This window comes from Pectinophora gossypiella, chromosome 19 (genome assembly GCF_024362695.1).
Source record: "Pectinophora gossypiella chromosome 19, ilPecGoss1.1, whole genome shotgun sequence".
NCBI lineage: Eukaryota > Metazoa > Arthropoda > Insecta > Lepidoptera > Gelechiidae > Pectinophora > Pectinophora gossypiella.
In genome coordinates this window covers 1,499,857-1,526,373 of record NC_065422.1, presented here as the reverse complement: position 1 = coordinate 1,526,373, position 26,517 = coordinate 1,499,857, and the positions used below count along the sequence as shown (strand labels likewise).

Below are 26,517 nucleotides of genomic sequence, written 5' to 3'. Positions count from 1 at the left end.
GACGACTCGATTACTCTAGCCATAGAGGCGGCCAATCAGCTCGCGACACCAAACACTTCAGGACCCCGATACCAACCCCGCCGGCGTGGTCGACGATTTCCCTCAATCAGCGCTTGTCGCTATCGACCCACTAGGGTCGATTAATTCTTTCAAATATTTTTCCTCCCAGACGACGCCCTGAGCCGAGGTTCGCGCCCAACTGGGCACCCTCAGGCCTGTTGTCTTAAACGTTGAAGGAGTTTCCAGGCTACGTTCCTCGTAAGCAATATAGATAGCGCTATCCAGATTTTCCTTCGTTTAACATTCTTATTTCATGAATAACAAACGTATGCATCTTTTATCTTTGTTTTCGGGTATAAAGGATGATCCTTTTTATTGCACCCAGACGCAATTACACCTTCCACTCATTATTATTCTGATCAAAATATAGAGAAATAAATTCTATACATTGTCATCCAAATATCAAGCAACAATTATTTTTACATATGCTTCTGCTATTACATTGTATTTTTGAATAATTATGTACCGGAGTAATGAAAAAATTATCACGTTAAATCTGTACAACGTTATCTGTATTGTTTTTAGAGAACTTAGCCTGGGAAGTCGCTCCGTGGGATGCAGTCGTGAGCTAATGTTATGTTGTTGTTTTTAACATTTTCAAGGACGTAACGTCTAATGACGTTCCAATTCCAAGGTGTCATACTATCTATGAACCATCAATGACCCATGGTCTCTGGACAATTTCATAATGTTTGAGACCTGCATGTATGTACCTACACAGCTTCTCAATAAATGTTTCTTGTTTCTTGTTTGTTTCTGTACGTAAAGGGTTAAAAGACGACATTGATAAATAGACATTTATTTATGGTACTTCATGGTATATAATTATTTACAGGTGGCGAACACGAGCACCATTCAGAATACCACTCTACACATGGGGAGAGCGGCAAGAAAGCTTATGAGGTGAGATTCTTCCACAATGGTCTATTTGGTCTTTGGCCGATAGTCAATCAATCAATCAAAATCTTTATTAAGAACTAATACAGTAAAATGACAATAGTAGTGGAAAACAAAAATGAGCGATTACATTAGAGACAGCATGCAATAGTATCTTATGTATGAAGTTAAAAATAAAAAGCTAGAAATAATTAAAATGAAACAAGTAATTAAGTAAGAATATGAAAATAGATTCGGAAACGGTTGCAGTGTGTGTGTGTGAGTGTGTGTGTATGTGTGAGTGAGTGAGTGCGTGTGTGTGTGTGCGTGCGTGAGTGAGTGTGAGTGAGTGTGTGTGTGTGTAAACAGTATATTTGTGTATGTTAGCCCTACGACCTTATCTTGGGATCGGAAGCTGCTAGAGCAGCAGCTTCCACTAACTAGTTTGTAAATACAGGTATACAAAAGGACGTTACAGTCATGAGCAATATCATGTATCCACTTTAGAACCCTGTCGCACTATCATATTTGACATTTAATGAGACTTGCGGTTTAATATGACAAAAAAGTTAATGCGAGATGGTTTCAAAGTGTATACATTATTATTAGTACTCGTGACCGTACATAAAGATATTACAATCTCTGTATTCAGCCTGTTATTAGGCATACAAATAATGGCTTGTTACATAAACTCACGCCCGTAATCCCTAATGGGGTGGGCAGAGCCACAAGTAATCAAAGACAACTTGCAGCCACTGTTGATACGATGTCGTAAGCTGGATATCGACGGGGAAGAAGCAAATACTCCTATCTTACACAGACCTAACTGTAAGATAGGAGTGTTTGCTTCTTCCCCGTCGATATGATGAACCTTATGGTGATAAGGGATCAGCCTATCGCCCATAACATTAGTCCATCATGTTAGAGGACACAATCCCTCTGTCGGTTTTTACGACATGCCTGGGAAGACAAGCAGAACGTTTTCTATGTTTTTTATTTGCTCCCAGAACAGCATACAAGGAATATTAAATTCAAAATTTTATATAATAGGATTTTAAGCAGAGACGTCAATTTAAAGGTAAATATACATGTATATTATATAAGACATAGTATTTTTCAAATCAAATCTAATCAAATATACTTTATTGCACAGAACTAAATTTCAACAATCAGACATAACACATGAATACAGTACAATTTTTCACCATTTACTTTTTGATGTACCAAACTTTGTTCAGTTAATCTTTCGGTCAAATAGCCGTTGTTATTTTAAATTTTGTTTATTTATTTATAAGAAAGAATGAAGAAAAAAAAACACTTATTTTAGTGATAAGTAGATAAATGCACAGTATCGACTGTTTACTTCTCAATACGAGTGAAAAATAATAATTTATATTTATTATTTAACTTTATCTCTAGAAAGGGACAAAAACTCAGCAAAATGTTGTGATACTCCGACATTTAGGGAGTACCACAAAGCTGAATTTCAACTGTGCCCCAAAAAATTCTAACTAATTTAAGAGCCACGCTCTTGTCGGTGTAGCATTCTCCATGCTACTTTTTCAGGGAAAAATAGAGCAGTGGTTTCCCTCTAGCCTCCCGCCCAAAAGTACTAAAATATAAAAAATACTAAGCTTAAAAAGTCTTTTAAGGTTAATGCATTTTTGGCTTGCCGATATCCTTTGTGCTAGGGTTTTAAGGTGTATCACAAACGTACTGTTGAGTTTTTGCGGTCGTGAGTAATATCCTAGCTGCAATTCAGTAGTTGGGTTGCAGTTCAAAAGCAGTCGATGTTTTATTGGACACCAAAAAAGGAAATAGGAGCCATAATTCGACGTGATTACGTAAAATTACATTTTGTGATGTGATTATCTTCAACGACACTAGGTTTACAATCCGGATAAAAACGGGGAACACATTTTTTTACCTGAATAGACACAATTAGCGTGTTTATCGCGAGATTTTGTTAACAAAAATCACATCTGAGTGTGTTTGTAAAGGCGCTTTAGATGTTTTCATTCTATGGTGACGATGTGCCGTGCCGTGGCAGTCCAGTTGGAAGAACGCTTGACCCTCACGGTAAGGTCGCAGGTTCGAATCCAGCACGGGCCTAAACTTTAGATTTTTCAAAATCGTTTTTCGAATTCATATTTGGATCATAAATGATTATCACGTGCTCAGCGGAAAAGGAAAACATCGTGAGGAAACCCACATACCCGAGAAGTACTTTTTGGAGGTATGTGACCTAACCTGCATTGGGCTGGTTTTTCCTTCGCAGGTTGAAAGCTCAAACAGGCAGTCGCTTCTGTAAAAAACCGGACCTGTCAAATCTTCAGCTTAGGCAATACAAGCAATATTTCCTCCACAAAGTACTGATGGATATCATGTTATATTCAGATTCAACTTTTACAAACTTATTTTTTCAGTTACAAAAACGAATGCATACGTTTTTTACATAACACAAAACCTACTGGTTACCTTACACGCAATGACAGAAAGATAAATGTTTTAATACCATCAAATGAATGGAATTAAAGAGGGACGATGAAATTACTAAGCTATTGAACCGTGGAAGGGTTCGGACCTTGCGAAAATAAACAAATTGGAAATATGCAAATACATTTCGGGTCCTCTGGACTTAAACAGGAAGGGGCCATGATAATAATAAAAATATACATAGGTAAAAAAAAAAACTGAAGCTATACGCTCTACTGCTGGGCACAGGTTTCAAATTCAAATTCAAAAATATATTTATTCAGTAGGTAACATAGTTACACTTTGAATCGTCAATTTTTACATAACGAACGTCTCATCCGCCTAAAACTACTGCAGCTTCTCACAACCTGTATAGCCGGGGAAAAGAAGCTGCAAGAAAAACCTCGGCACCTTTCCTTAGTCAATCGGAAGGGGTATATTAGAACATACTCCACCATGATGCTCCATTGCGGATTAATGGAGGTCATAACGACAAAACATGATAAAATAACATCTGAGCGACGGGCAAGATACCTCATCATCTCCCTAGCATTATCCCGTTTTTCACAACGTCCGCTTACCTAAGCTGAAGATTTGACAGGTCCGGTTTTTAAAATAGCAACTGCCTGTCGGACCTTCCAACCCGCAAAGGGAAATCTAGCCCAATACAGGTTAGGTCACTTACCTCCGAAAATGCATTTCTCGGGAATGTGGGTTTCCTCACAATGTTTTCCATCACCGCTGAGCACGCGAAATCATTTATGATCTAAACATGAATTCGAAAACAAATTCGACTTCTCAAATTCGATTCATTGATTTAAAACCTCAAAGTGAGAGGCAAGCGTTCTACCAACTGTCTACCAAGGCTCTTGCGGGCAATGTACCTGTCACCTGAATAATCCAATATTTTCTATTTTGAAATTACGTAAAAATGAAATTTCAGCGAACAAGTGAGGGGATATTTAGACTATTTTTAAGATTACTTACATACCATTTAATTTACTTACTTCTTCTTCTTCTCCTTTCACCACGATGGCGATCCAATGGATCGGTCCTCATGAGGACCATTTACTTACTTACATATAAATATACACACATTACGAAGGCTGATAGCTCTGGGGTTGCTGCTTCATGTAGTAACTCCACGTGTGAATAAAAAAAAGGTTGGTTCAAAGAGTTCAGAGAAGTATAAGAGGTACATTAGGTATAACAGTTTAACAGCGCGGCGAGGCTATGACCGACTGGTTTACTGGTGGAAGCACATGCATGCGTCGCCCGCTCCGCGCCATCTGTTACTAGGTCCGCGAACCAGAGGCACTTCGAATAATTATCCATTTATCTCAATCCTAGGATTCGGACATTTTTATTTTATTATTTTGGCCCTTAAAACCATGTGCTGGATACAGCTCTGGTGTATCGAAACATCAGATAAAGGTGTTAAAAGGATTCCAATCAAAGTAAAGCCTGACCAAATAACCAGGATTAGGCCTTTTCATATCATACCGTGGTAGCTTAGTTGGAAAAACTCTTGACTCTCACTGTGAAGTCGCAAGTTCGAACCCCAGGGGCCTAAACCAATAACTTTCAAATTTGTTTTCGAATTCATATTTGGATTTTAAATCATTATCACATGCTCAGCGATGAAGAACATTTCCGAGAAATGCGCTTCGAACGTATATGACGATCATTATATAGGGCCGATTTACCATTGAGGTTGGAAGATTAGACAGGCTGTCGCCTCTGTAAAAAACCGTACCTGTCAAATCTCCTGTAGATTCGTCTTCTGATCCAGGTCTCCCAAGCATTGCCCAATGGCCCAAATTAACTTCTAAACATCCAAATCCCTTGGTAGTTGCGTTGCGGCTTCCAAATACATTCAGGGACGGCACTAAAAAGCCTTCTTATCGTGTAGATTGTGAGGTGGATACCAGCCTCATCAACCCTGGTGTCAGAGTTATGATTGAGCCGCCAAAGAGAGTGGTACTCCACCTCACAACCCACGCGATAGAAGAAGGATAATAAACTTGAGCAGTAGAAACATTTGAAAGTAAGTGGTTATCATCAAAGAGGCACGTTAGGGATTTGCATACTTACTTGCGTTACTACATTATATCTTTGACAAATCAAATCACGCCTTGTGCTCTTTAAAGGCAAGGAATTCGTCACATAAAGCCTCTTTTTCGATTAATTTTAGTGTGTTCTTTCACATAAATTATAGCTTATTTTGAATTATAATAAGTACCTTTTTCTTGTACGTAAACCACCGGAAACATTAAAATAGTTCCCAGGTCCGAATCCCAGTTTCGAACATTTTATAACCATATTAGCTAAGAAAATACTTAAAAGCTAAAAGACATTATGACACTTGCTCAAACGCTGATGGGCTTGCGAAAGCTACTGTCCAACACTTTTTTATCCCTAGTTTGATTAGGATATTACAAGCTGATCACCCGATTCTCCGAAAGTAAGATGATCCGTGCTTCGGAAGGCATGTTACGCTGTACCTCTGTCTACCTCAACTGGCAATGGAGGTGACGGAATCTTGCAGCATATTTTCACTGGCAATCCAGCGTGGAAACTCCGCCAGCGTAATGAGTACTTTCCCACTCGATTCGGATTCTTTCTGACTAGACCCAAGTTTTTTTGATATATACAGAGTGTTAGTGACATCGTAACGAATACTGAGGGAGATGATTCATACCATGACTTCATGACATGATTTTCCGTCGCAAAATTCATGATTTTTTTTAGTAGAAAATTTCACTTGATATTAAGCCTAACCTGATTCTGAGTTGATATTCAATGGAATTTCCAGTCGGAAAATTCATTTTTAATTATTTCAAATTATTTTTAACAGAATGTTACACTTTTGCAACTGAAAATTCCACTTGATATCAACTCAGAATCATGGTCAGAATCATACCTCAAAGATTTCGTTACGATGTCACTAACACCCTGAATTGTGTTAGATAGAAAAGAATCGATCGACCTAATATATCGACTAATACATCACTATGCCCATAAACGTCACAACATTAGCCTTTATTGATATTAATGATATTAATGTCTTTATTGATAAATTATAAGTGAAAATTATTACAAAAGATCTTATTCTAATGCAAACTATCATTTATGTAAACGTTATACGAGTTAATTAACCTTTCTAAACTTATAAGATGTGTAAATAAAAGTGGGTATGTAATGAAAAATATTTAAATTTTCCTATACCAGGAAATATAAGTAAATCGCGCATTGATACGATTGTGAAATGTTGTCTTATTGAAATATAATCACTAATTAAAACACATAATAACGGGTTCTTACCGCGTTTAAATGGGGACATAGTGTGTCATAGTGTGTAATGGGTGTCATAGTGTCCCCATTTAAACGCGGTAAGAACCCGTTATTATGTGTTTTAATTATGATAATAACCGCGTAAACTTAAAACAATGTATAATCACTAATTGTACTGAACTGATGGTTCTGTTTAATATTTGGGAATATAGTCGTGAGGTACGTTTTTATTTATTTATTTTTATGTTTCCACAAAGGGTACGAAGTCCAAGTTGCTCATGAACCGAAGACTAGTGCAAGACAGATCGAAGCTAAAGATTCTGAAGGCGAAACCTTGGTACTATTATTGTGGTCTGGACGTAAGTTGGGTTTGTGTGTTGTGTCTGACGTCATATTAACATAACAGGAGGCTTATCATTAACTGTTTGATTGATTTCAAAAGTCTTTATTATACCCTCTGTCGTGAACTCTTTAGTTGGGCAGCGACTGGCTGGTCTCCGGCCTGTTATGTAATGTTATTTTTGTTTTATCTTTTGATACGTTTTTTGTTTTCTTGTTGATTTCCTGCGGTGTTCCCTTACTGTTATTTTATCATCATCATCATCAATTTAAGAGCCACGCTCTTGTCGGTGTAGCATTTTTCATTCCAGTCTATCAAGGCCAATTCCTTGACTTCCCTATAAGACACGACGTTAACCTTTTCTTTAATCTATTCCATGTAAGCTCTTCTTGGTCTTCCCCTTCCTCTCTATCCTTCTAGCTTGCCTTCTATGATGTTTTTAATAAATTCGTCGTGTATTATTAGGTGTCCAATCATCTTGCCTCTTCTGTCCTCAATAATTCTCAGTATTTGTCTCTTTTCCCTTACTCTTACTAGCACTTCCTCATTTGTAACCCTTTCTGTCCAACTTATTCCATCCTCGTCCAACACCACATTTCAAAGGCATCGAGTCTCTCTCTGTCCTTCTGTGTCAGTGTCCAAGTTTCACATCCATAGAGGGCTATGCTCCATATACTCCATACGAAGGTTCTGACACATCTCACATGTTATTTTATACCTAGCCAAAATATATTTTACTTCATAAATTTTGGCTTTCCTCTTATTAAGTACTTCGTTTTATTACCTTTTATCATGAGCCACCGAGCAATAAGTCCGTTACACCCTCAAAATGCTTTTTTTAATACTTAGTTTTTAAGTTTTCAAGTAAATGAATTTGTATTCTTATTGAGAATAAAGATTTCTTTAAACCTTTAAATTAAAGAAATTACTGTATTACAGACACAGTTCTCTACGTCGTGTTATTTTTATTCTATTCTTAAACTTAGACCGATTTTGCATCATACAGAAACGTAAGAAACATAGACGATAATATATTTTATTTAACGTAGACTGATTAGAATGACAACAGGACAGGGATATAGTACATTGCCTAGTACGAAAGAGACGGGAGATATTGTTCTCGCTTACTCAGGTTGATATTTTGCGTTGATGTCTTAGTGTTCATGGTAAGCCTCCAAGTAAAACTGAGCTTTAATCCATTGTCTTTACTAATAATAATAATTTATATATCGAGAAGGTAATGTCGCCTTTGGGGAGAAAACAGACAAGAAAAAGGGAGAAGTACCAATGTCAAGTACAGCCTCCGTGGTCTAGTGGTTAGAACGTTAGGCTCACGATCTGGAGGTCCGGGTTCGATTCCCGATGGGGACATTGTCGAAATCACTTTGTGAGACTATCCTTTGTTTGGTAAGGACTTTTCAGGCTTGAATCACCTGATTGTGCGAAAAAGTAAGATGATTCCGTGCTTCGGAGGGCACGTTAAGCCGTTGGTCCCGGCTATTATCCGTAAAAACACCTCCACCAACCCGCATTGGGGCAGCGTGGTGGAGTATGCTCCATATCCCCTCCGGTTTATTGAGAGGAGGCCTGTGCCCAGCAGTGGGACGTATATAGGCTGTTTATGTACCAATGTCAAACGGCAGTAAGAGAGGCCATACATAAATTTCAGTGTCAATATTCAATAATACAGTGGAAAAAATCAAAATACAGTCGTCGTAAATACTTACGTTAAACAGTGGGTGGGAACAACCTTTCAAGCTTTAATACTTGTGACCCGAGGTCCTGCTCTTCCTTAGCTACAATTACTTACGTTTATACTTACACTGTATTTACATGATTCTTTTTTATATATATATATGAGTTTTGATTCCCCTACGAAATGTATGAAAAAGAGCCGTAAAGAGCTTTGGATTGCGTTGATTTAGAAGCTTGATTTTTGTACAGCTTCAAGTTCTAGTCTGGAAACGGGATAACGTTAGGAGATGATGATGTATGTAGTAACAAACAGTAAATAAAAAAACGTGCGTAGGTCTATTTAGGCGTAGCTGGAATGTTGCTGAATGCTTCTAGAAAGAACTCGAAACTTCTTTACCCTCTCTAGTAAATTCGATAGTAGGTACTTACTGAAACTACAACCTAAAACTAAACTGTATTTATTGAATAGTTATTTAGTTCTTAATCTGTGGTTATTTCAATAAATGGCTGCTTAAACAAAATCCCTGGACACTTACAATACGGGTATAAGTTGGTCTTTCTGTCTGTATATCCCAAAAAATTTTGTCTGTTTTTCTTCTCCCAAAATCACATTGACTAATCTACCTAAAATCTTCAAAATAGTTATCGCTCTACCAATAAAAAACCTACAAACGGTGATATGACAGCCAAGGAAAGTTCAATCTAATTATTTGAAAATTAGGTAGGTAGGGTTTTAATAATAAACTAATCTCAGCTGAGACTGCCCTCAAGACCATGCTGTTTTTGTATAAGAACTGTCACATTGACATGATCTTGAGGGCAGTCTCAAAGCTGGGATTAGTTTATTAATACCACCCTATGATTCAAGCTGTCAAATACTTAATATTCACCGCTTGTTAATTTATTATTGGTAAGTCGGTAAGTCGCCTGCGACTAACTGTATATGGCTAAATGTTTTACTTTAAAGTACCGAATGGTAACAAATGAACCTAACTGAATAACAATACACTACACACACTACTTTCAAAACAATTTTAATACAATTCATATTGTGTAAGACAATTGAAAAGAACGTCCTCTTAAGAATAAGTACGATGTCAAACAATTTCGTTGATTCGAACGTGAATTGAGGAAATTATGCCCTAATAAATGATAAAAAAAAATATTTAAAATATTACGATTCTCATAGAAATAACGTACGTATACTTTCTTCAACTTTATTACACTACACTTCAGGAACCATCATGGCGTGCATGTCGCAAACGATTGATGAATGTGGAGGAAGCAAGAGCAGTTTAGGATCGAGGCAAATGGGTTAAAAACTGAAGTCCGTTAGAATTCCATAGTCTCTGCTTACCCCGGTGGGAAATAGGCGTGAGTTTATATGTACTTCAGGAACCCGATACCGACCCCGCCAGCGTGTTCGACGATTTCCCTTATTCAGCGCTTATCATTTTCGGCCTACTAGAGTCGATTTAATTCATTCAAATATAATACCCTCAGATTATGCCTTGAGCTGAAGTTCGCGCTGACCGGGCACCGTCAGGCCTGTTGTCTTAAATTTTGTACCAGGCGAGAGTCCTCAACGGTCCCTATTTGTCCGGCCAAGTAATAAATCTACAATAAACGGCTTTATTGTTGTAGCATTATCGACAAAACGTAAAAACTTTTCAATTGTCAAAATTGGTTAATAACCACTACAAAATATCTCGCCCTCGCAAAAGATCTGGATCTCGAAATTAATTAAGTTTTAGGTAAACCTAACATAGCCTATTGTGTGAATTTGTGAGATGGTATGCAACACTCAGTGCATAGCAGGTTACCATGGTATGGGCATGTAATTAGGAGGTTTTTTTTATGTGACTTATTGTAGATTTGCCGCAGATGGCATTAACTACTTGGCCAGACAAATGGGGAGCGCTGAAGGCTCTCATCCGGTACAACGTTTAAGACAACAGTCCTGAAGGTGCCCAGTTGGGCGCGAACCTCGGCTCAGGGCGTCGTCTGAGAGGAAAAATATTTGAAAGAATTACTCGACCCTAGTAGGTCGATAGCGATAAGCGCTGATTGAGGGAAATCGTCGACCACGCCGGCGGGGTCGGTTAGGGGTCCTCCTCAGCTGTGAGAGAAAGAAAAGAAAGAAGCTAGATATGTGGTAGACCATATCCTTTAGGGCCGTTAACATAATCAAAACATTAAATGACTAAGTGGTTACTTTCATGATGCCCATTATTAAATGTTTTGACAACAAATTTTAAACAAATACCAAAACAAAATAGTAAGAACAATAGTTCTTTCTTTCTCACAACAATACTTGTGTTTATAATACATTTACAATTAGCGGCGGCCATCATAGTTGTTGAAAGATATTAGGTTGCCGACAGACGGACTGCACCACAGTAAGGCTGGGTTTCCACTGACGCGGAGATGGGCGGAGAAGAGCGGAGATGTGCGGATTTGACCAATCACAGCGTTCGAGAGAGCGAAAAACGAAGACGCTCTGTCACTCTCTCCCTCGCGGTGATTGGTCGATTCCTGTACATCTCCGCACAGCTCCGCGTCAATGGAAACGCAGCCTAACTGCGCGCAGTCATGGTTAATACCCCGCCGGCGTGGTTGACGATTTTCCTCAATCGGCGCTTATCGCTATCGACCCACTAAGGTCGATTAATTCTTTCAAATATTTTTCCTCTCAGGCGACGCCCTGAGTCGAGGTTCGCGCCCAACTGAGCACCCTCAGGCCTGTTGTCTTAAACGTTGTACCAGGTGAGAGCCTTCAGCGGTCCCCATTTGGCCGGCCAGGTAGTTGATGCCATTTGCAGCAAAAAAAGTCACGTCAAAAATAATCTTCACTGACGTTGTCTGTACCATGGGTGGTTTTGTGTTACTGAGTAATGAAAATGGTAGCATAATTCAAACTATTATTTAAAAAATCATTAGATAACCAAGTAGAGCGAAAACAATTATTAAAAAGAAACCTGCCTTAATGTATATTCTTTCACTTCCTTATAAGACACGACATTCGCCTTCTCTTTAATCAGTTCAATGTAAGCTCTTAATGGTCCCTTCCTCTCTTTCCTTGTAGCTTCCCTTCTATGATGTTTTAATAAATTCGCCTTTGATAGACAACAGTGGTAAATGCTACACCGACAAGAGCGTGGCTCTTAAATTAATGATGATGAAATCTATATCGATTATTATCAGTTTTATCTCTTACGAAGGCCGATCGATTATAGTATGGTTTTTGACTACGGTCAGAATAATACGAGTACTTCACTCATTCATTGTTTTGTAATTAGTACAAAAGATTTGACGTTCTAACGGCGAAGTATATTATCAACTCTTCTAATTTGCAGCACAGTTCGTTCTTAATTCGTTTAAATTAATTTTACAAGTTTTCAGGCAGGACTCACTTTTCGGGTACTTACTGTTGGATCTCACTTCTTACTCGATGTATGGTCGAAAAACCCAACATCGATTTTCGCGGATTGCAACACCAGTTATGTCAATCGATGCGTTATGATGAGTTAATAAATCAGTTAAAGTAACACTGATTGTATCCATGGGGTTTAGAAGTTCTAAAAATTATACACAGGGTGTTAGTGACATCGTAACGAATACTGTAGGGGATGGGGGATCCTTTAATTAGTAGTAACTAAGGGTTTACATTAGTGATCTCATTCGTAAGTAGTTTTTTGTCTTGCAAATCCATGACCACAGATCTTCAATTTGCCGTTGAATTCTTATATTAACTCACGTATTTCTCACTTTCGATCACAGCATACGAGCGAAATTTCTAGAGCCCTTAGTAACTCTCCCTTTAACTTCACAAGTCAATTTATTATAATAGCTTACACTTGTATTGCGCCACGATTTCTGAGTGATTTTAATTAAAATAGCAAGGGTTATGCGTGAGAACGTTCCGAATGCCCGGAGCCGTACAAATGTGTGGAAATAGACCCTAATTTGGTTTACTTTGCTACCGTTATACATCTTCTTTAATTACTCTTACTGCTTTACTTAACATTTGTTCATGTTTGCTCCTTTCTATTCCTAATTGGTTTTTAGGCATGTGTAATCATACCGGGTGATTTTTTTAACAATTCATAAAAATATCTAGACTACGAGTATCATTTACTCTTCTTCTATCGTGTGGGTTGTGAGGTGGATTACCAACCTCATCAAAGCCGCCAAAGGCCCCTGACATGGCTCAAGTAACGACTACTAACTTACATCAGTAAGTAGTAACTACTGATACAAACACTGACTACTGATATTTACTGATTCCATTTCTGTAAAAAAACCAGCAAAGTAAATTTTCGAGTTCAGGTATTTTGTTCAAGCAAATAATATACTAATTTTGCTCACCGATTTCTAATTCGTGATTGTCGGCATTTTGTACTAAGTCACGTTGAAAAAAGAAAAACGCATCTATAATTTTTGTCAAAGATTCACATGTTCCATATTGTTAAGGGGCCAAAAAGTCACCCTGTATAAACATATTGCGTGGGAGCTATGTTAGCAACTGTTGCCTAATACTTTACAATTTCCAAATGTCAATAAACATCATAATCGGAAACACTTTACACTTGATTCATTTTCAAATTTAGGTATTCACTTCTTCTTTTCGTGTGGGGTATTTTTCAACTTTAGTTATTATTGAATCCCCAAAGGCCTTTGTTATGGCTCATGTGACGACTACCATACTTATTTTTTGTTAAAGTACTTAAGTATGATAACCGGAGTTGACAACTTAACATTCTAAAATAATGCACTGTTATTTGTTTATAAATGTGGACATATTACTAATCCTGATTACTGCTCCTCTTAAATTCACAAAACATCATCCTTAACACTACATTTAGATTTAAGACGCACATTGGAGGTTACAAAGGAGTGATTTGTTTGATCACAATCCTAAAACCTTAGAATTGTGTCAGTATTACCTTCTTCATCACAAGACACAATACCTACCATACGACTGTTGACCAGGAAATATGGAGAAGGAGAAGCACATCCCACGCACGCACCGTCACTCGTCCAGGGATTAAGATCACCACATCACAACCCCAAGGTCGGAGAATCGATCTCGGATCAGCATTTGCAAAAATGGCCACACTTTTAAGGTTTCCCGTCATCAAGTTCATTTCAGTTTTTGGCATGTTTCCGTCGAAAGATAAGAAGATTTAAAGCCAATACGTTGCCAATCTTCTTCACTCCACAGAGAGTTGTTTTTTGCATGTTGCGTTTTCTTTTCAGGGTCTTGTTTATTATTATAACTGACCAGAAATTAAAGATTTCGGTGTAACTTAGTAGCTACGAAAAGTTATCCATGTTTCAATATTTTGTTCATTTAATGCTATTGGAACAGATTTTTTTTTCAACTAAGTGTCTCATTGAATAGAATAGAATAGAATAACTTTATTCCCAAAACAGTGCAGTACAATAGTAGAGAAGATAAAGATAAGTATATAAATCAAAAATACACTGCCAGGGAAATGGGACTGACTCAGCATGTTGTTGCGAAGGATAGCATACTATAGATAGTATTTACAAACTTTTATGATTTCATCGGAGTTTCATCTACTAAATTGTATAAAATTAAAGTCAACACGGAACTGCTTGGTTGCTACTTTACGAAATAATTACTTCAAATTTGTTCCAAAGCAGCTTATTAACTTGATGTTTCTACTTAATTATTTCTGATCAAGTTTTAAAATGGGACTGTCTTACCTTTATAAGTTCTTAATTGCATGGTTAGTTATTCTTTCTGTCATATTACAGTACATTATTAACTTTTTATGTTTTTAGTTGGTGTACTTTGGTAAGTTTGATGTAGTATTATGAAATAATCTAATAATGAAATTCGTGTCTACTCCTTTAATTAAGATTTCTTTATTGGGTGTTAATTATTGCTGTCATCTAGAGCTTTAATGAAAGATAATCTATTTTCTTCGATCTATAGATTGATGATTGTTTCATTAAAGAAATGCTATCTAATACTGGATGGTTGTAATGACTCAACTTACAACCTACAATATCATTAAATATTTCTAAACCAATATCCTTTGAAAAGGGTTCTAAAACTTTTGGGACTACACGCTTAGCAACTCAGGGGACAATCTTGGGACCATTACTTTATCTAATATTTTCCTTTACTTTGGCAGGGCAAACACGAGGATACGAAGACCGATCAAGGGCATCATGACAAAGAAGATCATGTCGGCTCCTACCACGACCACGGAGGCTTCGACAAGCATCACCACGACGAAAAAGAGCACTTTGGAGCTCACAATCATGAAGAGCATGGAAAAAAACATGCAGAGGTAACTTAGATGTAACAGAATTAAGCCTTTTCATTGAAAATATATTAAATCCTGACGATTTATTTACTCCAGCGTAGGAGCGATCAATCAGCTCACGACAGCAAACAGGTCTCTGGTACTAACACTGCCCGCGTGGTTGATGTTTTTCATTTTTACCGACTTCAAAAAAGGAGGAGGTTCTCAATTCGGCCGTATATTTTTTTCTTTTTTTTTTAAGTGCTCATCACTGTCGGCCCAGCTGGGCTTATTTCTTAAATAACTCCTTCTTTAAGTATTCTCGTCATGTCGCTCTGTAATTACTCTGTCGGGTGAAAGCCAAGCGCTCTCCATCTGTTCGGTCAAGTAGTTAGCGCCATCCGAGGCAAATCTACAGTAAGTCACGTCAATGACGCGTGTTGTGTCGTGTGGCACGTCGATTGTTATTGGCCGTTCGACTCATTTGGCCGGTTAGACATTGGTATCCTTTTTGTTATTGGCCGTTCGACTCATTTGGCCGGTTAGACATTGGTATCCTTTCTTCCAAAATGGATCTTGCCTTCAACACTAAAAGACGCCATTCCTTTCTGTTTTGTGTTGTCTGCGTATCAGTCAGCTGTCCGGCTAAATAGATCGCCAAAAAAAAGCTGTTAATTAATACGCCCGCTTCATCAAAGTATTATATTAGTATAATATTATGTGTTAATCGGATTATTCTCGCTTCAAACTCTATCATTTCATCCATTTCCTTTAATTCATCTTTGTTTCAATATTTACGTTATGTAGTTCATGTTAAGGCACATTTTTATAACACTGCGCAATTGATTCTATTATATTGTAACTTTTTTCCCATCCCATGCCCCTAGTAGGACACAATGTGGTTGATTATCACTTATAACTTGTCTATATTACGTTTCTGTCAGACTTTAATCGACATTGTCTTCTGTATCAAACATATAACTATCAGTGGTCGATGAATGACTGTATGAAATATAATGGAGGAGGTTGCGACAGTGGAAGAAATTAGGAAAAAACTTAGTTGGTCTCGCCAATGAACAATTCAATATTGTTTTCACTTTACAAACACTCACAGTCGTCAGGAATGCATTGTATTTAGGTTTTCACAGGGTTTTGGGTATTATCTTTGCGAGGTATTCGCTTCGTGCGCGCGGGAATCGGATTATTTTTAAATATGGCGGTCATTCCCTCTGTCCTTGTCAAATGTCAAAGGGAAAGGGCGGGAATTTAAAAGCGCGGGAAATATTTAAATAACGAACAATAACTATCTGGTTTGACGAGATCTACGATGTACGGTCACGAGCATTAATATGTATACACTTTGGTACCATGTCACATTAACTTTTTTGACAAATTGAACTGTAAGTCTCAGTAAATGTTAAATATGTTAGTGCGACAGAGTCCTAAAGTGGGTACATTATATTGCTCATGACTGTACATGTTCCAGAGACCCCTATCCATAGAATCACTATTCGGAGAACGTGTGCGTGACTTACATCGTAATTTCAAACGTTTAAATACATGAGACAGGTGTCTTTACGATCTTCGTATAGTAAAAGCGCTAGTATCAACTTGACATAGATATAATGAATGAATAAGAAATTACAAATTAATTACTAATGTCGTCATTTTGACGTCAGAAGGACGCGCTCTTGACGCGCGTGCGTAGTTGCAGCCTAGTGCCCACAAATGATGTATTTGTAAATGATGATCACGACATGACATGATGTGTCATGACATGTATGTCACGATCATTAACAATCATTTTATTACACTTCCCAAATTATCGGATGCGATAAAAATAACCCTGTCTAAATTGGTTGTGTACTGAAACATATTGATTAAGTTTATCATTTTATCACACTTTTCATCGTATCACTGTGCATTAGGGAGCGATTGAACTGTCTCACAAATTCTGTCAGTAGCTATCAAGAGACCCGTAACATTTTTCCTCATTGTTCGCTAAAGGTTTTTTATTTTGGAGTATTTTCCCCCTTCAAAACATAAGTTCTGATCAAGTATTTACTGCATTCAACGTACGGAACGTAACGGTGTCCGTGGTCCAGTTGTTGAGTGTTGAGCTCACGATCCGGAGGTCCCGGGTTCGAATCCCGGTGGGGACATATTTCAAAAATCGTGTGGGCCATGGTTTTTTTTGGGACATTGCAAGCTGATCACCCGATTGTCCAAAAGTAAGATGATCCAGGCTTCGGAAGGCACATTAAGGAATTGGTCCTGGTTATCACATACTGATGTAGGTATATGTAGAGTCATGTCAGGGGCCTATGGCGGCTCAATAATAACCCTGACCTAATCCACCTCACAAGGCACACGATGGAAGAAGATCTTCTTCTTAAGCCCGATGGATTTGGTTGTGTAATACCGCCTATAGTTAGGTTGCGCACTGCTAAGGAGTGGAATTCTCTGCTGTCTTCTGTATTTCCGAATGCATATAACCCGGGTGCTTTGGTGGCCAGAGTGAACAGGCACTTTCTGGCCGAGCTCGCTCGATTTTAGGCCTCGTCAATGCCTTCGGGCAAGTCTGGGGCCAAGAGCAAACCCATCAAAGGTAAAAAAAATAGGTTGATTTTGTGTAAATAGTGTAGATACACTTTTAACAGAACTCTTTGGTTGTAGTATGAAGAAAATGGAAAGCATTCTAAAGGGCACAGCACAAAGGGAAGCCATGACATCCATAAGAAAGAAGAGTATGAGAAGAAAGTTGAGTTCTTTGAGGAGGAAGGAGACTCCGTGGAGGAAGAAAAACACGGAGGACACACAGAAGAGCGTTCACATGGCCAGGTATGTACACCATTCTTTATACTACACCTACTCGGAAAACGGTCTCTTCTTTTTTTGAAAAGGGGGCAGAAATAGAATAGAATAACTTAGAATAGAATAACTTTATTCCTAAAACAGTGCAGTACAATAGTAGAGAAGATAAAGATAAGTATACAAATCAAAAATACACTGCCAGGGAAAAGGGACTGACTCAGCATGTTGTTGCGAAGGATAGTAGAAATACCACTCTTAGCAACACTGATATTCTGCCAGTACCTAAGTTACGCTTATAAATACTTTGAACTATCATGCCAACAAAAAGTGTCGGGATTTACTTACAATAAATAAGAAAATAAGCAAATATAATTATGAAGAAAATATATGAATTAAGGGATTACGAAAAATATGAAAGGGTTAAAGTATACATAATAGATACGACAAATAAAACAGATGTGTAAAATAAAAGTCAGATGTGTAAAATAAATATCAGGAAGGAAAATTACCGCTCGCTTTTCTACATACTTTTTATTTTTTTGACAACATCGGTAGAAACTTAAGAAAGGACTTTCCAGGCTAAATTAGGTTATAGATGTTCCTAAAAAGAATACACATGGCATTGTCCAACATCCACCATACATTGTTTGAGGTTTACGCGCCTATTGGCCCCGATTCCTGTAAATGTCTGATTTTATTTTAAGTTATACCTGTCATTTTCTTATTCGCCGGAAACGAAAGGAACGGATGATTGACAGCTGTTAATTTTAAAATGAATGAGTGGATGAATGAATAACCCGGACGCATCAAATAGGTATCTCGCTGGTAAGATACAAACCGTTTGACGTATAATAATAATAATAATAAAAATGTTTATTTCTCCACTTAAAACACAAAACAAAACAAAAAAATTTCTTAGTTGGCTAACATTGTGATACAAGTGTATTTTAAGGGAGCTGGTGCTTGTAAAAGGATTTCCCTTGTACTACAGGTCACCAAGCCCCAACCCTTGGTAATTATTTAATATATTCTAATGTGTTACTAAGTAGCTACAAATATTAGAGAAATGTATAATTATATAATCCAAAAAATATATCAAAAAAAAAACAGAAATAAAGGAAGAAATTAAATAAGGGAAAAACTGTCAGGAACCTTCTAGATACGCAAGTATGTGTGTGTGTGTGTGTGTGTGTGTGTGTGTGTGTGTGTGTGTGTGTGTGTGTGTGTGTGTGTGTGTGTGTGTGTGTGTGTGTGTGTGTGTGTGTTCTTTTGGGCTATAATTGCTGGTACCCAACAGATAGCCGTCACCCGCCATCCACTTCTAGAACAGGCAAAGACAAGTTAATGGAAAATTAACTAACGCAAGGGATGAAGCAACGCTTCGGTGGTATCATAATTGTAACTTTGAAGCCAGATAGCTACGTATGCTGTCAATTTAATTCTGTCGGATTATCGGCTAATGTAGGGTTGTTTTAGATTTGTGCCTAAAATTAACGTGTGTTCCATTTTTATGCCTGCCGATTATCCGTTCCTTTCCTTTTCGGCGGACAAGAAAATGATAGGTGAACCTTAAAATAAAATTAGATGGTGTCTACAGGAATTAGCACCATTATCATAATTAAAACACATAATACCGGGTTCTTACCGCGTTAAAATCAGGGATATGCGACTCCCAAGACCTATTTTCTATTTACTACTATCTATTACTTATATAACCTATTATTATTACGGCCTCAGTGGTTCAGTGGTTGAGCCTTGGGCTCACGATCCGGAGGTCCCGGGTTCGAATCCCGGTGGGGACATATCACAAAAATCACTTTGTGATGCCTAGTTTGGTTAGGACATTACAGGCTGATCACCTGATTGCCCAAAAAGTAAGATGATCCGTGCTTCGGAAGGCACGTTAAGCCGTTGGTCCCGGTTACTACTTACTGACGTAAGTAAGTAGTCGTTACATGAGCCATGTCAGGGGCCTTTGGCGGCTCAATAGTAACCCTGACACCAGGGTTGATGAGGTTGGTACTCCACCTCACAGCCCACACTATAGAAGAAGCATCTATTATTATTCATTATGTACCTTATTTTCTCCTTGTTCATAATAAATCACGAATATAAAGTAATGTCAGAGGCATATAGAAAAAACATGATGCATAATATTTGGATCAGATTTGTATCTTGCTTCTCTTTTTTTCGAACAGAATAAAGAAAGATGAAAGAAAAGAAAAGATGATAATATGTTGTGCCTGAGTGTAATAACAAGGATCATCATTTTCTAATTTATAATCATTTATTCTGAAATCTAAGAAATTAGGAGGTTAAACGACGAAGATTTTCGACTGCGTCCTCTATATTTTTATTAGGGTACATGACCTAGAAAGTCCCTCAAAAAGCAAAAAAGTATTTATATCCAAGTTAGTTAAAACTCGGAAGAAAGTACAATTTGCTACACGCTTTTTCCCCTCGACGAAGAATATACTATTTTGACACGTTTTGGATAGAATAAAGTTCTTTATCGCGCGTTCTCAACCTTATTACTGTATTTTTATTTATTAACTACAATAATCAAAACAAAATTGTAATTTGATATCTCGATAATCACCTTGATAAGGGTTCTATTTTATTACTTTAATCAACTTCTTGCTTTCAATAATCCCGTTTATAATTTTTATTCGTTTCAGTGTTGCAACATAATATAATTCAGAAACAGTTCCGAATCGTTATTTGAATAAGGACAACATTTAACCCTCAATTCTACGATCAGAATTAATAAGCTTTCACTTAGCGAAGGTCATTAGGAAACCTAACCTAGCATATCGATACAGAATCGATTCACTCGACGCGAATCGATTTATAACGGAATTAGGAAATGCAAATTTATTTCGATTTTACACCTCTCGAGTTTTTTGATGGGTGTCGCTGACAGGTGGCCGATATTTTGGCGGCAAAAAATAGGCGATAACTTTTTAATTAATGGTCATTGAATTCACTTCTTCCAACCTTGTACTGAATATTTTTTTAGTTTTTTTTCGTTACCTAATCGGATTTGACGCGATTGTAATTCGAGATCGTCTTAACAGATAGCGATGCAGTTTTTACGTTTGTGACTTGATTCGCGGTGGCTCTCTAAAGAACATACATTTGCAAATTCACGCCCGTAATCCACGCACGAGTAATCCGAAGACAATTTGCAAACACTAGTTCGTAATTCTAAGATGGATTCGACGCACTATGGTTTGGTGACATAAAACTTGGTAATCGTTACCTATATGCCCATCCCGGACAAGCCCCCAAAAATTGTGGGATAGGGCATGAAGGAAGCGATTATTATTTCGCAAAACAACTTTAATAAAAAAAAAACAATAATCATTTATATCAGACATGATAGTCCATATTACATTAATTATACACTTAAAATATCAAATAAAATAAAATTAAAATCAAGATTAAAATCAAAATTAAAATTAAAATACAATAAAATTTAAATTACATAATTACTAGAAGTTTTTAATAAAATTACTAGTAGTATTTATTATGTACCACATTTTTTGCAATAAACGAATTTGAATTTGAATACGTCGTAAATCTTCTTTTCATCTTAAATTTTCATAACCTTTTCCCGTGTCAAGACTGGCAATCTTATTAAAACTTAATAATCGTCAGCTATATATGCCCCAGATTAGCAGAAAAATATACAATGCAGACGAGACGCCGTGGGTACAGCCGGTCAGAAACAAAAGATTAATTTATTTATTTATTTTTACAGTTTTACATTCAGTCATTACAGTAAAAACCAATTCGACTGAAACAAACACATATTACACAAGAATGGCCTTATCTGATCTGACATTATCCGAAACTTTTATATCGGTTTCGGGTAGATTATTTTCGGATATCTGGGGGGTATAAAGGCCACATTGAAGAAATTCTTCTAAGAAAGCAATATTGCTATTTCACAGTTGTGTTGTGTTGGGTTATGACAAGAGCGTGGCTCTTAAATTGATGATGATGACAGTTGTGTGCATTGCGCACTTACTTTTATATGCGCAAATGTCAAATTGCAATATTGCTTTTTTAAATGATTTGCTTAGATGTGGCTTATTTAACCCCCCAGATAGTTTCAGTTTCGGTTACGGAGCTCCGCAACATCCCTAATTCCTTAGCCGACTTGTGGTGTCCTCTAATAATAAATACTTTCTTTCTTTCTTTCTAATTTAAAAATATACGGGTCTATTACATATTACATGTATATTTATGTACGAAACGGTCGTCAAAGAAATATCGTAACATTGGTTAAAAAAGGAAAATAATTGTCACCAAAAACTCGCAATGATTCAATTTTGCGGAGACTGGGATGAGGTAGCTGAACGCATTTCCTTCCTTACTCCCAGATTTTTTAATGCTCCCCACAAGACCGGCCTATAGGACCTCTCGAACGGCCTCCGTGGTCCAGTGGTTGAGCGTTGTGCTCACGATCCGAAGGTCCCGGGTTCGAATCCCGATGGGGAAAAATCACAAAAAATCACTTTGTGATCCCTAGTTTGGTTAGGACAATACAGGCTGATCACCTGATTATCCAAAAGCGAGATGATCCCTGCTTCGGAAGGCAAGTTAAGCCGTTGGTCCCGGTTATTACTTACTAATGTAAGTACGTAGTCGTTACATGAGTCATGTCAGGGGCCTGTGGCGGCTCAATAATAACCCTGACACCAGGGTTGATGGGGTTGGTAATCCACCTCACAACCCATACGATAGAAGAAGAAGAGGATTTCCCGAGGAGGTTCTCACGGGAAACTCAGCCTTTGAAAATAATACTATGTCTCCCGTCTAACCTTGATATTGTTTTCAAAACATAACACGATACTCGCGTGAAGGTTTGGAATAGAAAATATTTATACAGGTTGTTAATGACGCGTTACCAAATACCGAGGGGGATGATTCTGCTCATGATTCTAGAATAGAATAGAATCATCATCATCATCAGCCGTACGACGCCCACTGCTGGGCATAGGCCTCCCCCAAGGATCTCCACGACGATCGGTCCTGCGCTGCCCGCATCCAGCGGCTTCCCGCGAACTTCACCAGATCGTCGGTCCACCTTGTAGCGGGCCTACCCACTGAGCGTCGTCCGACACGTGGTCGCCATTCCAGAACCTTTCCGTCCCATCGGCCATCGGTTCTCCTCGCTATGTGTCCTGCCCACTGCCACTTCAGCTTTGCAATTCTCCGAGCTATGTCGGTGACTTTAGTTCTCCTGCGGATCTCCTCATTTCTGATTCGATCGAGCAGGGAAATACCGAGCATAGCTCTCTCCATTGCCCGCTGAGCGACACCGAGCCTCCTCACGAGACCCATAGTAAGCGGCCACGTCTCACTGCCGTAGGTCATCACTGGCAACACAACCAAAGCACAAAGAATAGAATATAAATTGTTTATTATAAAAGGACGCCACACACAAAGACAAGACAATAACATCACTTAAAATTTTTCACAAAACAATTACAAAAAGCATAGGAGGATGTTCATTAGAATGATCATAAGGTGGTGGTGGACGTCCTGAGATAAAAGGGCCTCACTCAGCACAAGTCGCGGCGTGAACCACGACGCTGGTATTATGTGGACCCTGTTGGGTGAGGCACGGACGTCGTGTTTCATAAATATGCGTTAATATTCATACATAGATTAAATATTACCAAATTTCTTAAAATAGAATTTTATTTTAAGTTATACCTGTCATTTTCTTATCTACCGTAACGGAAAGGGACGGATGATTGACAGCTCTTAATTTTAGAAAGAATAAGTAAATGAATGGATTACTCGGGCGAATCAAAAAGGTGTCTTAAATATAAGGTCGGGTTATTGGCCAGTGTAAAATTTTTAGACGGTTGTTTTAGATTTGTGCTTAAAATTGACGTGTGTTCCATAAATTTTATGCTTGTCGATTACCCGTCCCTTTCCTTTGCGGCGGATAAGAAAATGACAGATATAACTTGAAATAAAATTAGATGGTGTTTACAGGAATTACCACCACTTTCAAATGCAGTTTTCCATCGCGAAATTCATTATTATTGTTTAAGTTATTTCAATTCTATACAGTTTCCGTTACGGTTTTCCTAACACCCATTCGTACCCGTACGGCCACTTGTGCGTACTTGTACGGGATGTTAGTGACATCGTAACGGATACTGAGGGGGATGATTCTGCTCATGATTCTGAGTTGCTATCAAGTGGAATTTCCTATCGGAAAATTCATAAAAAAATTAGTGTCTATTTTTAATTATTTTCAGTTCCATACTTTTTGCAACGCAAAATTCCACTTGATATCAACTCAGAAATATGGTCTGAATCATCCCTCAAAGTTTTCGTTATTTGCGTCACTAACAGCCTGTATAGAAATTTTGTTTCAAAGGCTGTGAATAGAACCAGAGTCAACTTGAAGGAAATAGGAAGGATTTATAATATTTTTTATTCTTTGTAGGTTCTCTAGACCTTTAAGTAGTGGCAAAAAAGTGTAGAACTCATTTAGTTTAGTTTATCTATGAGAAAAATAATAATTTCGATCACTGCAAAATCTATGACGTGTAATTATTATTATCAATAAATGACTATGACTATTGTTGCTGAGCGAGGTGAACGCCCTAATGTTCTTTAGTCCTCTGAAATACCAATAAAATGATTATACGAAATCGGAAATCGAACAATGATGACTGTGATAATATTGAACATAACAATAACAGAGATTGTAATCTGTAGGAAAATCATAATTCATCGATTGTAATAACACCTTATCCAACCAATATTATGTTTATCATTATTATAGTATTATAAAAAAGCCCACATTTTTAATTTAGCTTGTATCATAAAATATACGGTCAAGTATTGATAAGAAGTGAAAGTTTTATTGTAGAGTTAAATATGTGATAAGCTTTGGTGGGATATGAGTGCTTGAATGACTACGTAAACACATATACGGTCACGAGCATTAATACGAGTGTATACACTTTGGTACCATGTCACATTAACTTTTTTGACAAATTGAACTGTAAGTCGCACTAAATGTCAAATATGTTAGTGCGACAGAGTCCTAAAGTGGGTACATTATATTGTTCATGACTGTACATAGGACTACACACTGCCTTCCATACTTAACACTTTCAAGGACATAACGTCTAATGACGTTCCGATTACAAGATGTCATACTATCTATTATGAACCATCAATGACCCATGGTCTCCCGTGAAAGGGTTAATAACCTACCTAAGAACATTGTCAATAAAATAACGGTCAAAAAAACAACTATATAAAAACCGCCACTTTACAGTAGATAAATACCTACACTCATTAGATAACTGCGAGTGAAACGAACTCTTACTATTATGTTGCATGCAAATAATTCTTATTACTTTTAAGATTCAGCATGTAACCTTAAAATATACCCATTTTTTTTTTACACCTATGTAATCTTCTATCAAATGCTACTTAAAACGCTACTTAGGTTCTATGACGATCTTGTGACGTAGCGAGTAGGCGCCGCTTCTTCACGCACCCCTGATGCCGGACAGCAGGTGTATCTGTACTGGTTGGAGGCCGAGGAAATGGATTCTGGTAGGGCTCTAGCTAGAACATTACCGATTGAGAAATTAGTCAGTGTACTACGGAACGCAAGGCGATTGGGGCAACCACCGTTCTACACGTCCTAACTATGGAGTATTGAAGGCGATTACTTCACCGACAAGAGCGCAGCTCTAAGAGAGAGAGAGAATCTTCTTCTTCTTCTTTGCGAGTCGATGGCGATCGAAACTAATTTTTTGCTGACCAATAATTGACCACGCTTACGGCATTGTCAGTGGCTTCGTAAAGGTCTTTAATAGTGCAGGTGTTAGGGCACTTAGGACAGCACAAAAGGTGAACCATAGTTTGTGGTGATACTCCACACTCGCAATCATCGCAACCATCAACCAGGTATCTTCTATCGCGTGGGTAATGAGATCGTCGATCAAACTCATCAACTCTGGTTATATTGAGCTGCCACGGAGCCCTGAGATGGCTCATACAAAGACTACGTACGTACTTACCTGCCTTCCGCAGCACGGACTTATTTTTTTTTTCTCGGACATTCGGATGATTTCAGCCTGCAATGTCCTGACGAATCTGGTTTCGTCGTTAAGTGAAAAAGATTTTTCAATACAACATACATACATACATAAACTCACGCCCGTTATCCCTAATGGGGTGGGCAGAGCCACAAGTAATCAAAGACAACTTGCAGCCACTGTTGATACGATGTCGTAAGCTGGATATGATGAACCGTATGGTGATAAGGGATCAGCCTATCGCCCATAACATTAGTCCATCATGTTAGAGGACACAATCCCTGTGTCGGTTTTCAATACAAAACGATGTAATATACAAATAGATGCGTATATCTCTACAAAAAGATGCATACGTCAAGGTTAAACGAAGGAAAATCCTTACAGCGCCATCTATATTGTAATTGAGGAGCAGACCCTGGAAAGACCCTCATATTTATGTCAAATTTACTAATAATATGCTTAATTGAAGTAGACATACGACCACATTCCTTTTATTGTTAATAAAATATTCACTCATTTAAGAGCCACGCTCTTGTCGGTGCAGCATTCTCCATTCTTACTCTCCATGGTACTTTTTAGGCAAAATAGGGCA

At 37.8% G+C, this 26,517-nt stretch overlaps 3 protein-coding genes across 11 annotated transcripts in view; 1 reads left to right on the top strand and 2 right to left on the bottom strand.

Moving 5' to 3' along the window:
• LOC126375567 (helicostatins) overlaps positions 1–26,517 on the bottom strand; it is a 346,624-nt gene that overhangs the window by 165,868 nt on the left and 154,239 nt on the right. The window lies entirely within an intron of this gene.
• LOC126375444 (calpain-D) overlaps positions 1–26,517 on the bottom strand; it is a 219,965-nt gene that overhangs the window by 123,381 nt on the left and 70,067 nt on the right. The gene's annotated exons all lie outside the window — the stretch shown is intronic.
• Positions 1–26,517, top strand: part of LOC126375457 (transcription initiation factor TFIID subunit 1-like) — a 50,799-nt gene that overhangs the window by 16,680 nt on the left and 7,602 nt on the right. The window contains exons 2-5 of one of the 3 annotated variants that reach the window (XM_050022385.1): positions 896–963; positions 6,963–7,042; positions 14,908–15,066; positions 17,698–17,862. In XM_050022385.1, the coding sequence (XP_049878342.1) occupies positions 896–963; positions 6,963–7,042; positions 14,908–15,066; positions 17,698–17,862 (472 nt within the window). Of the gene's footprint in view, positions 1–895; positions 964–6,962; positions 7,065–14,907; positions 15,067–17,697; positions 17,863–26,517 lie in introns of all 3 variants that reach the window. The other 2 variants (XM_050022383.1, XM_050022386.1) reach the window with 2 other exon arrangements.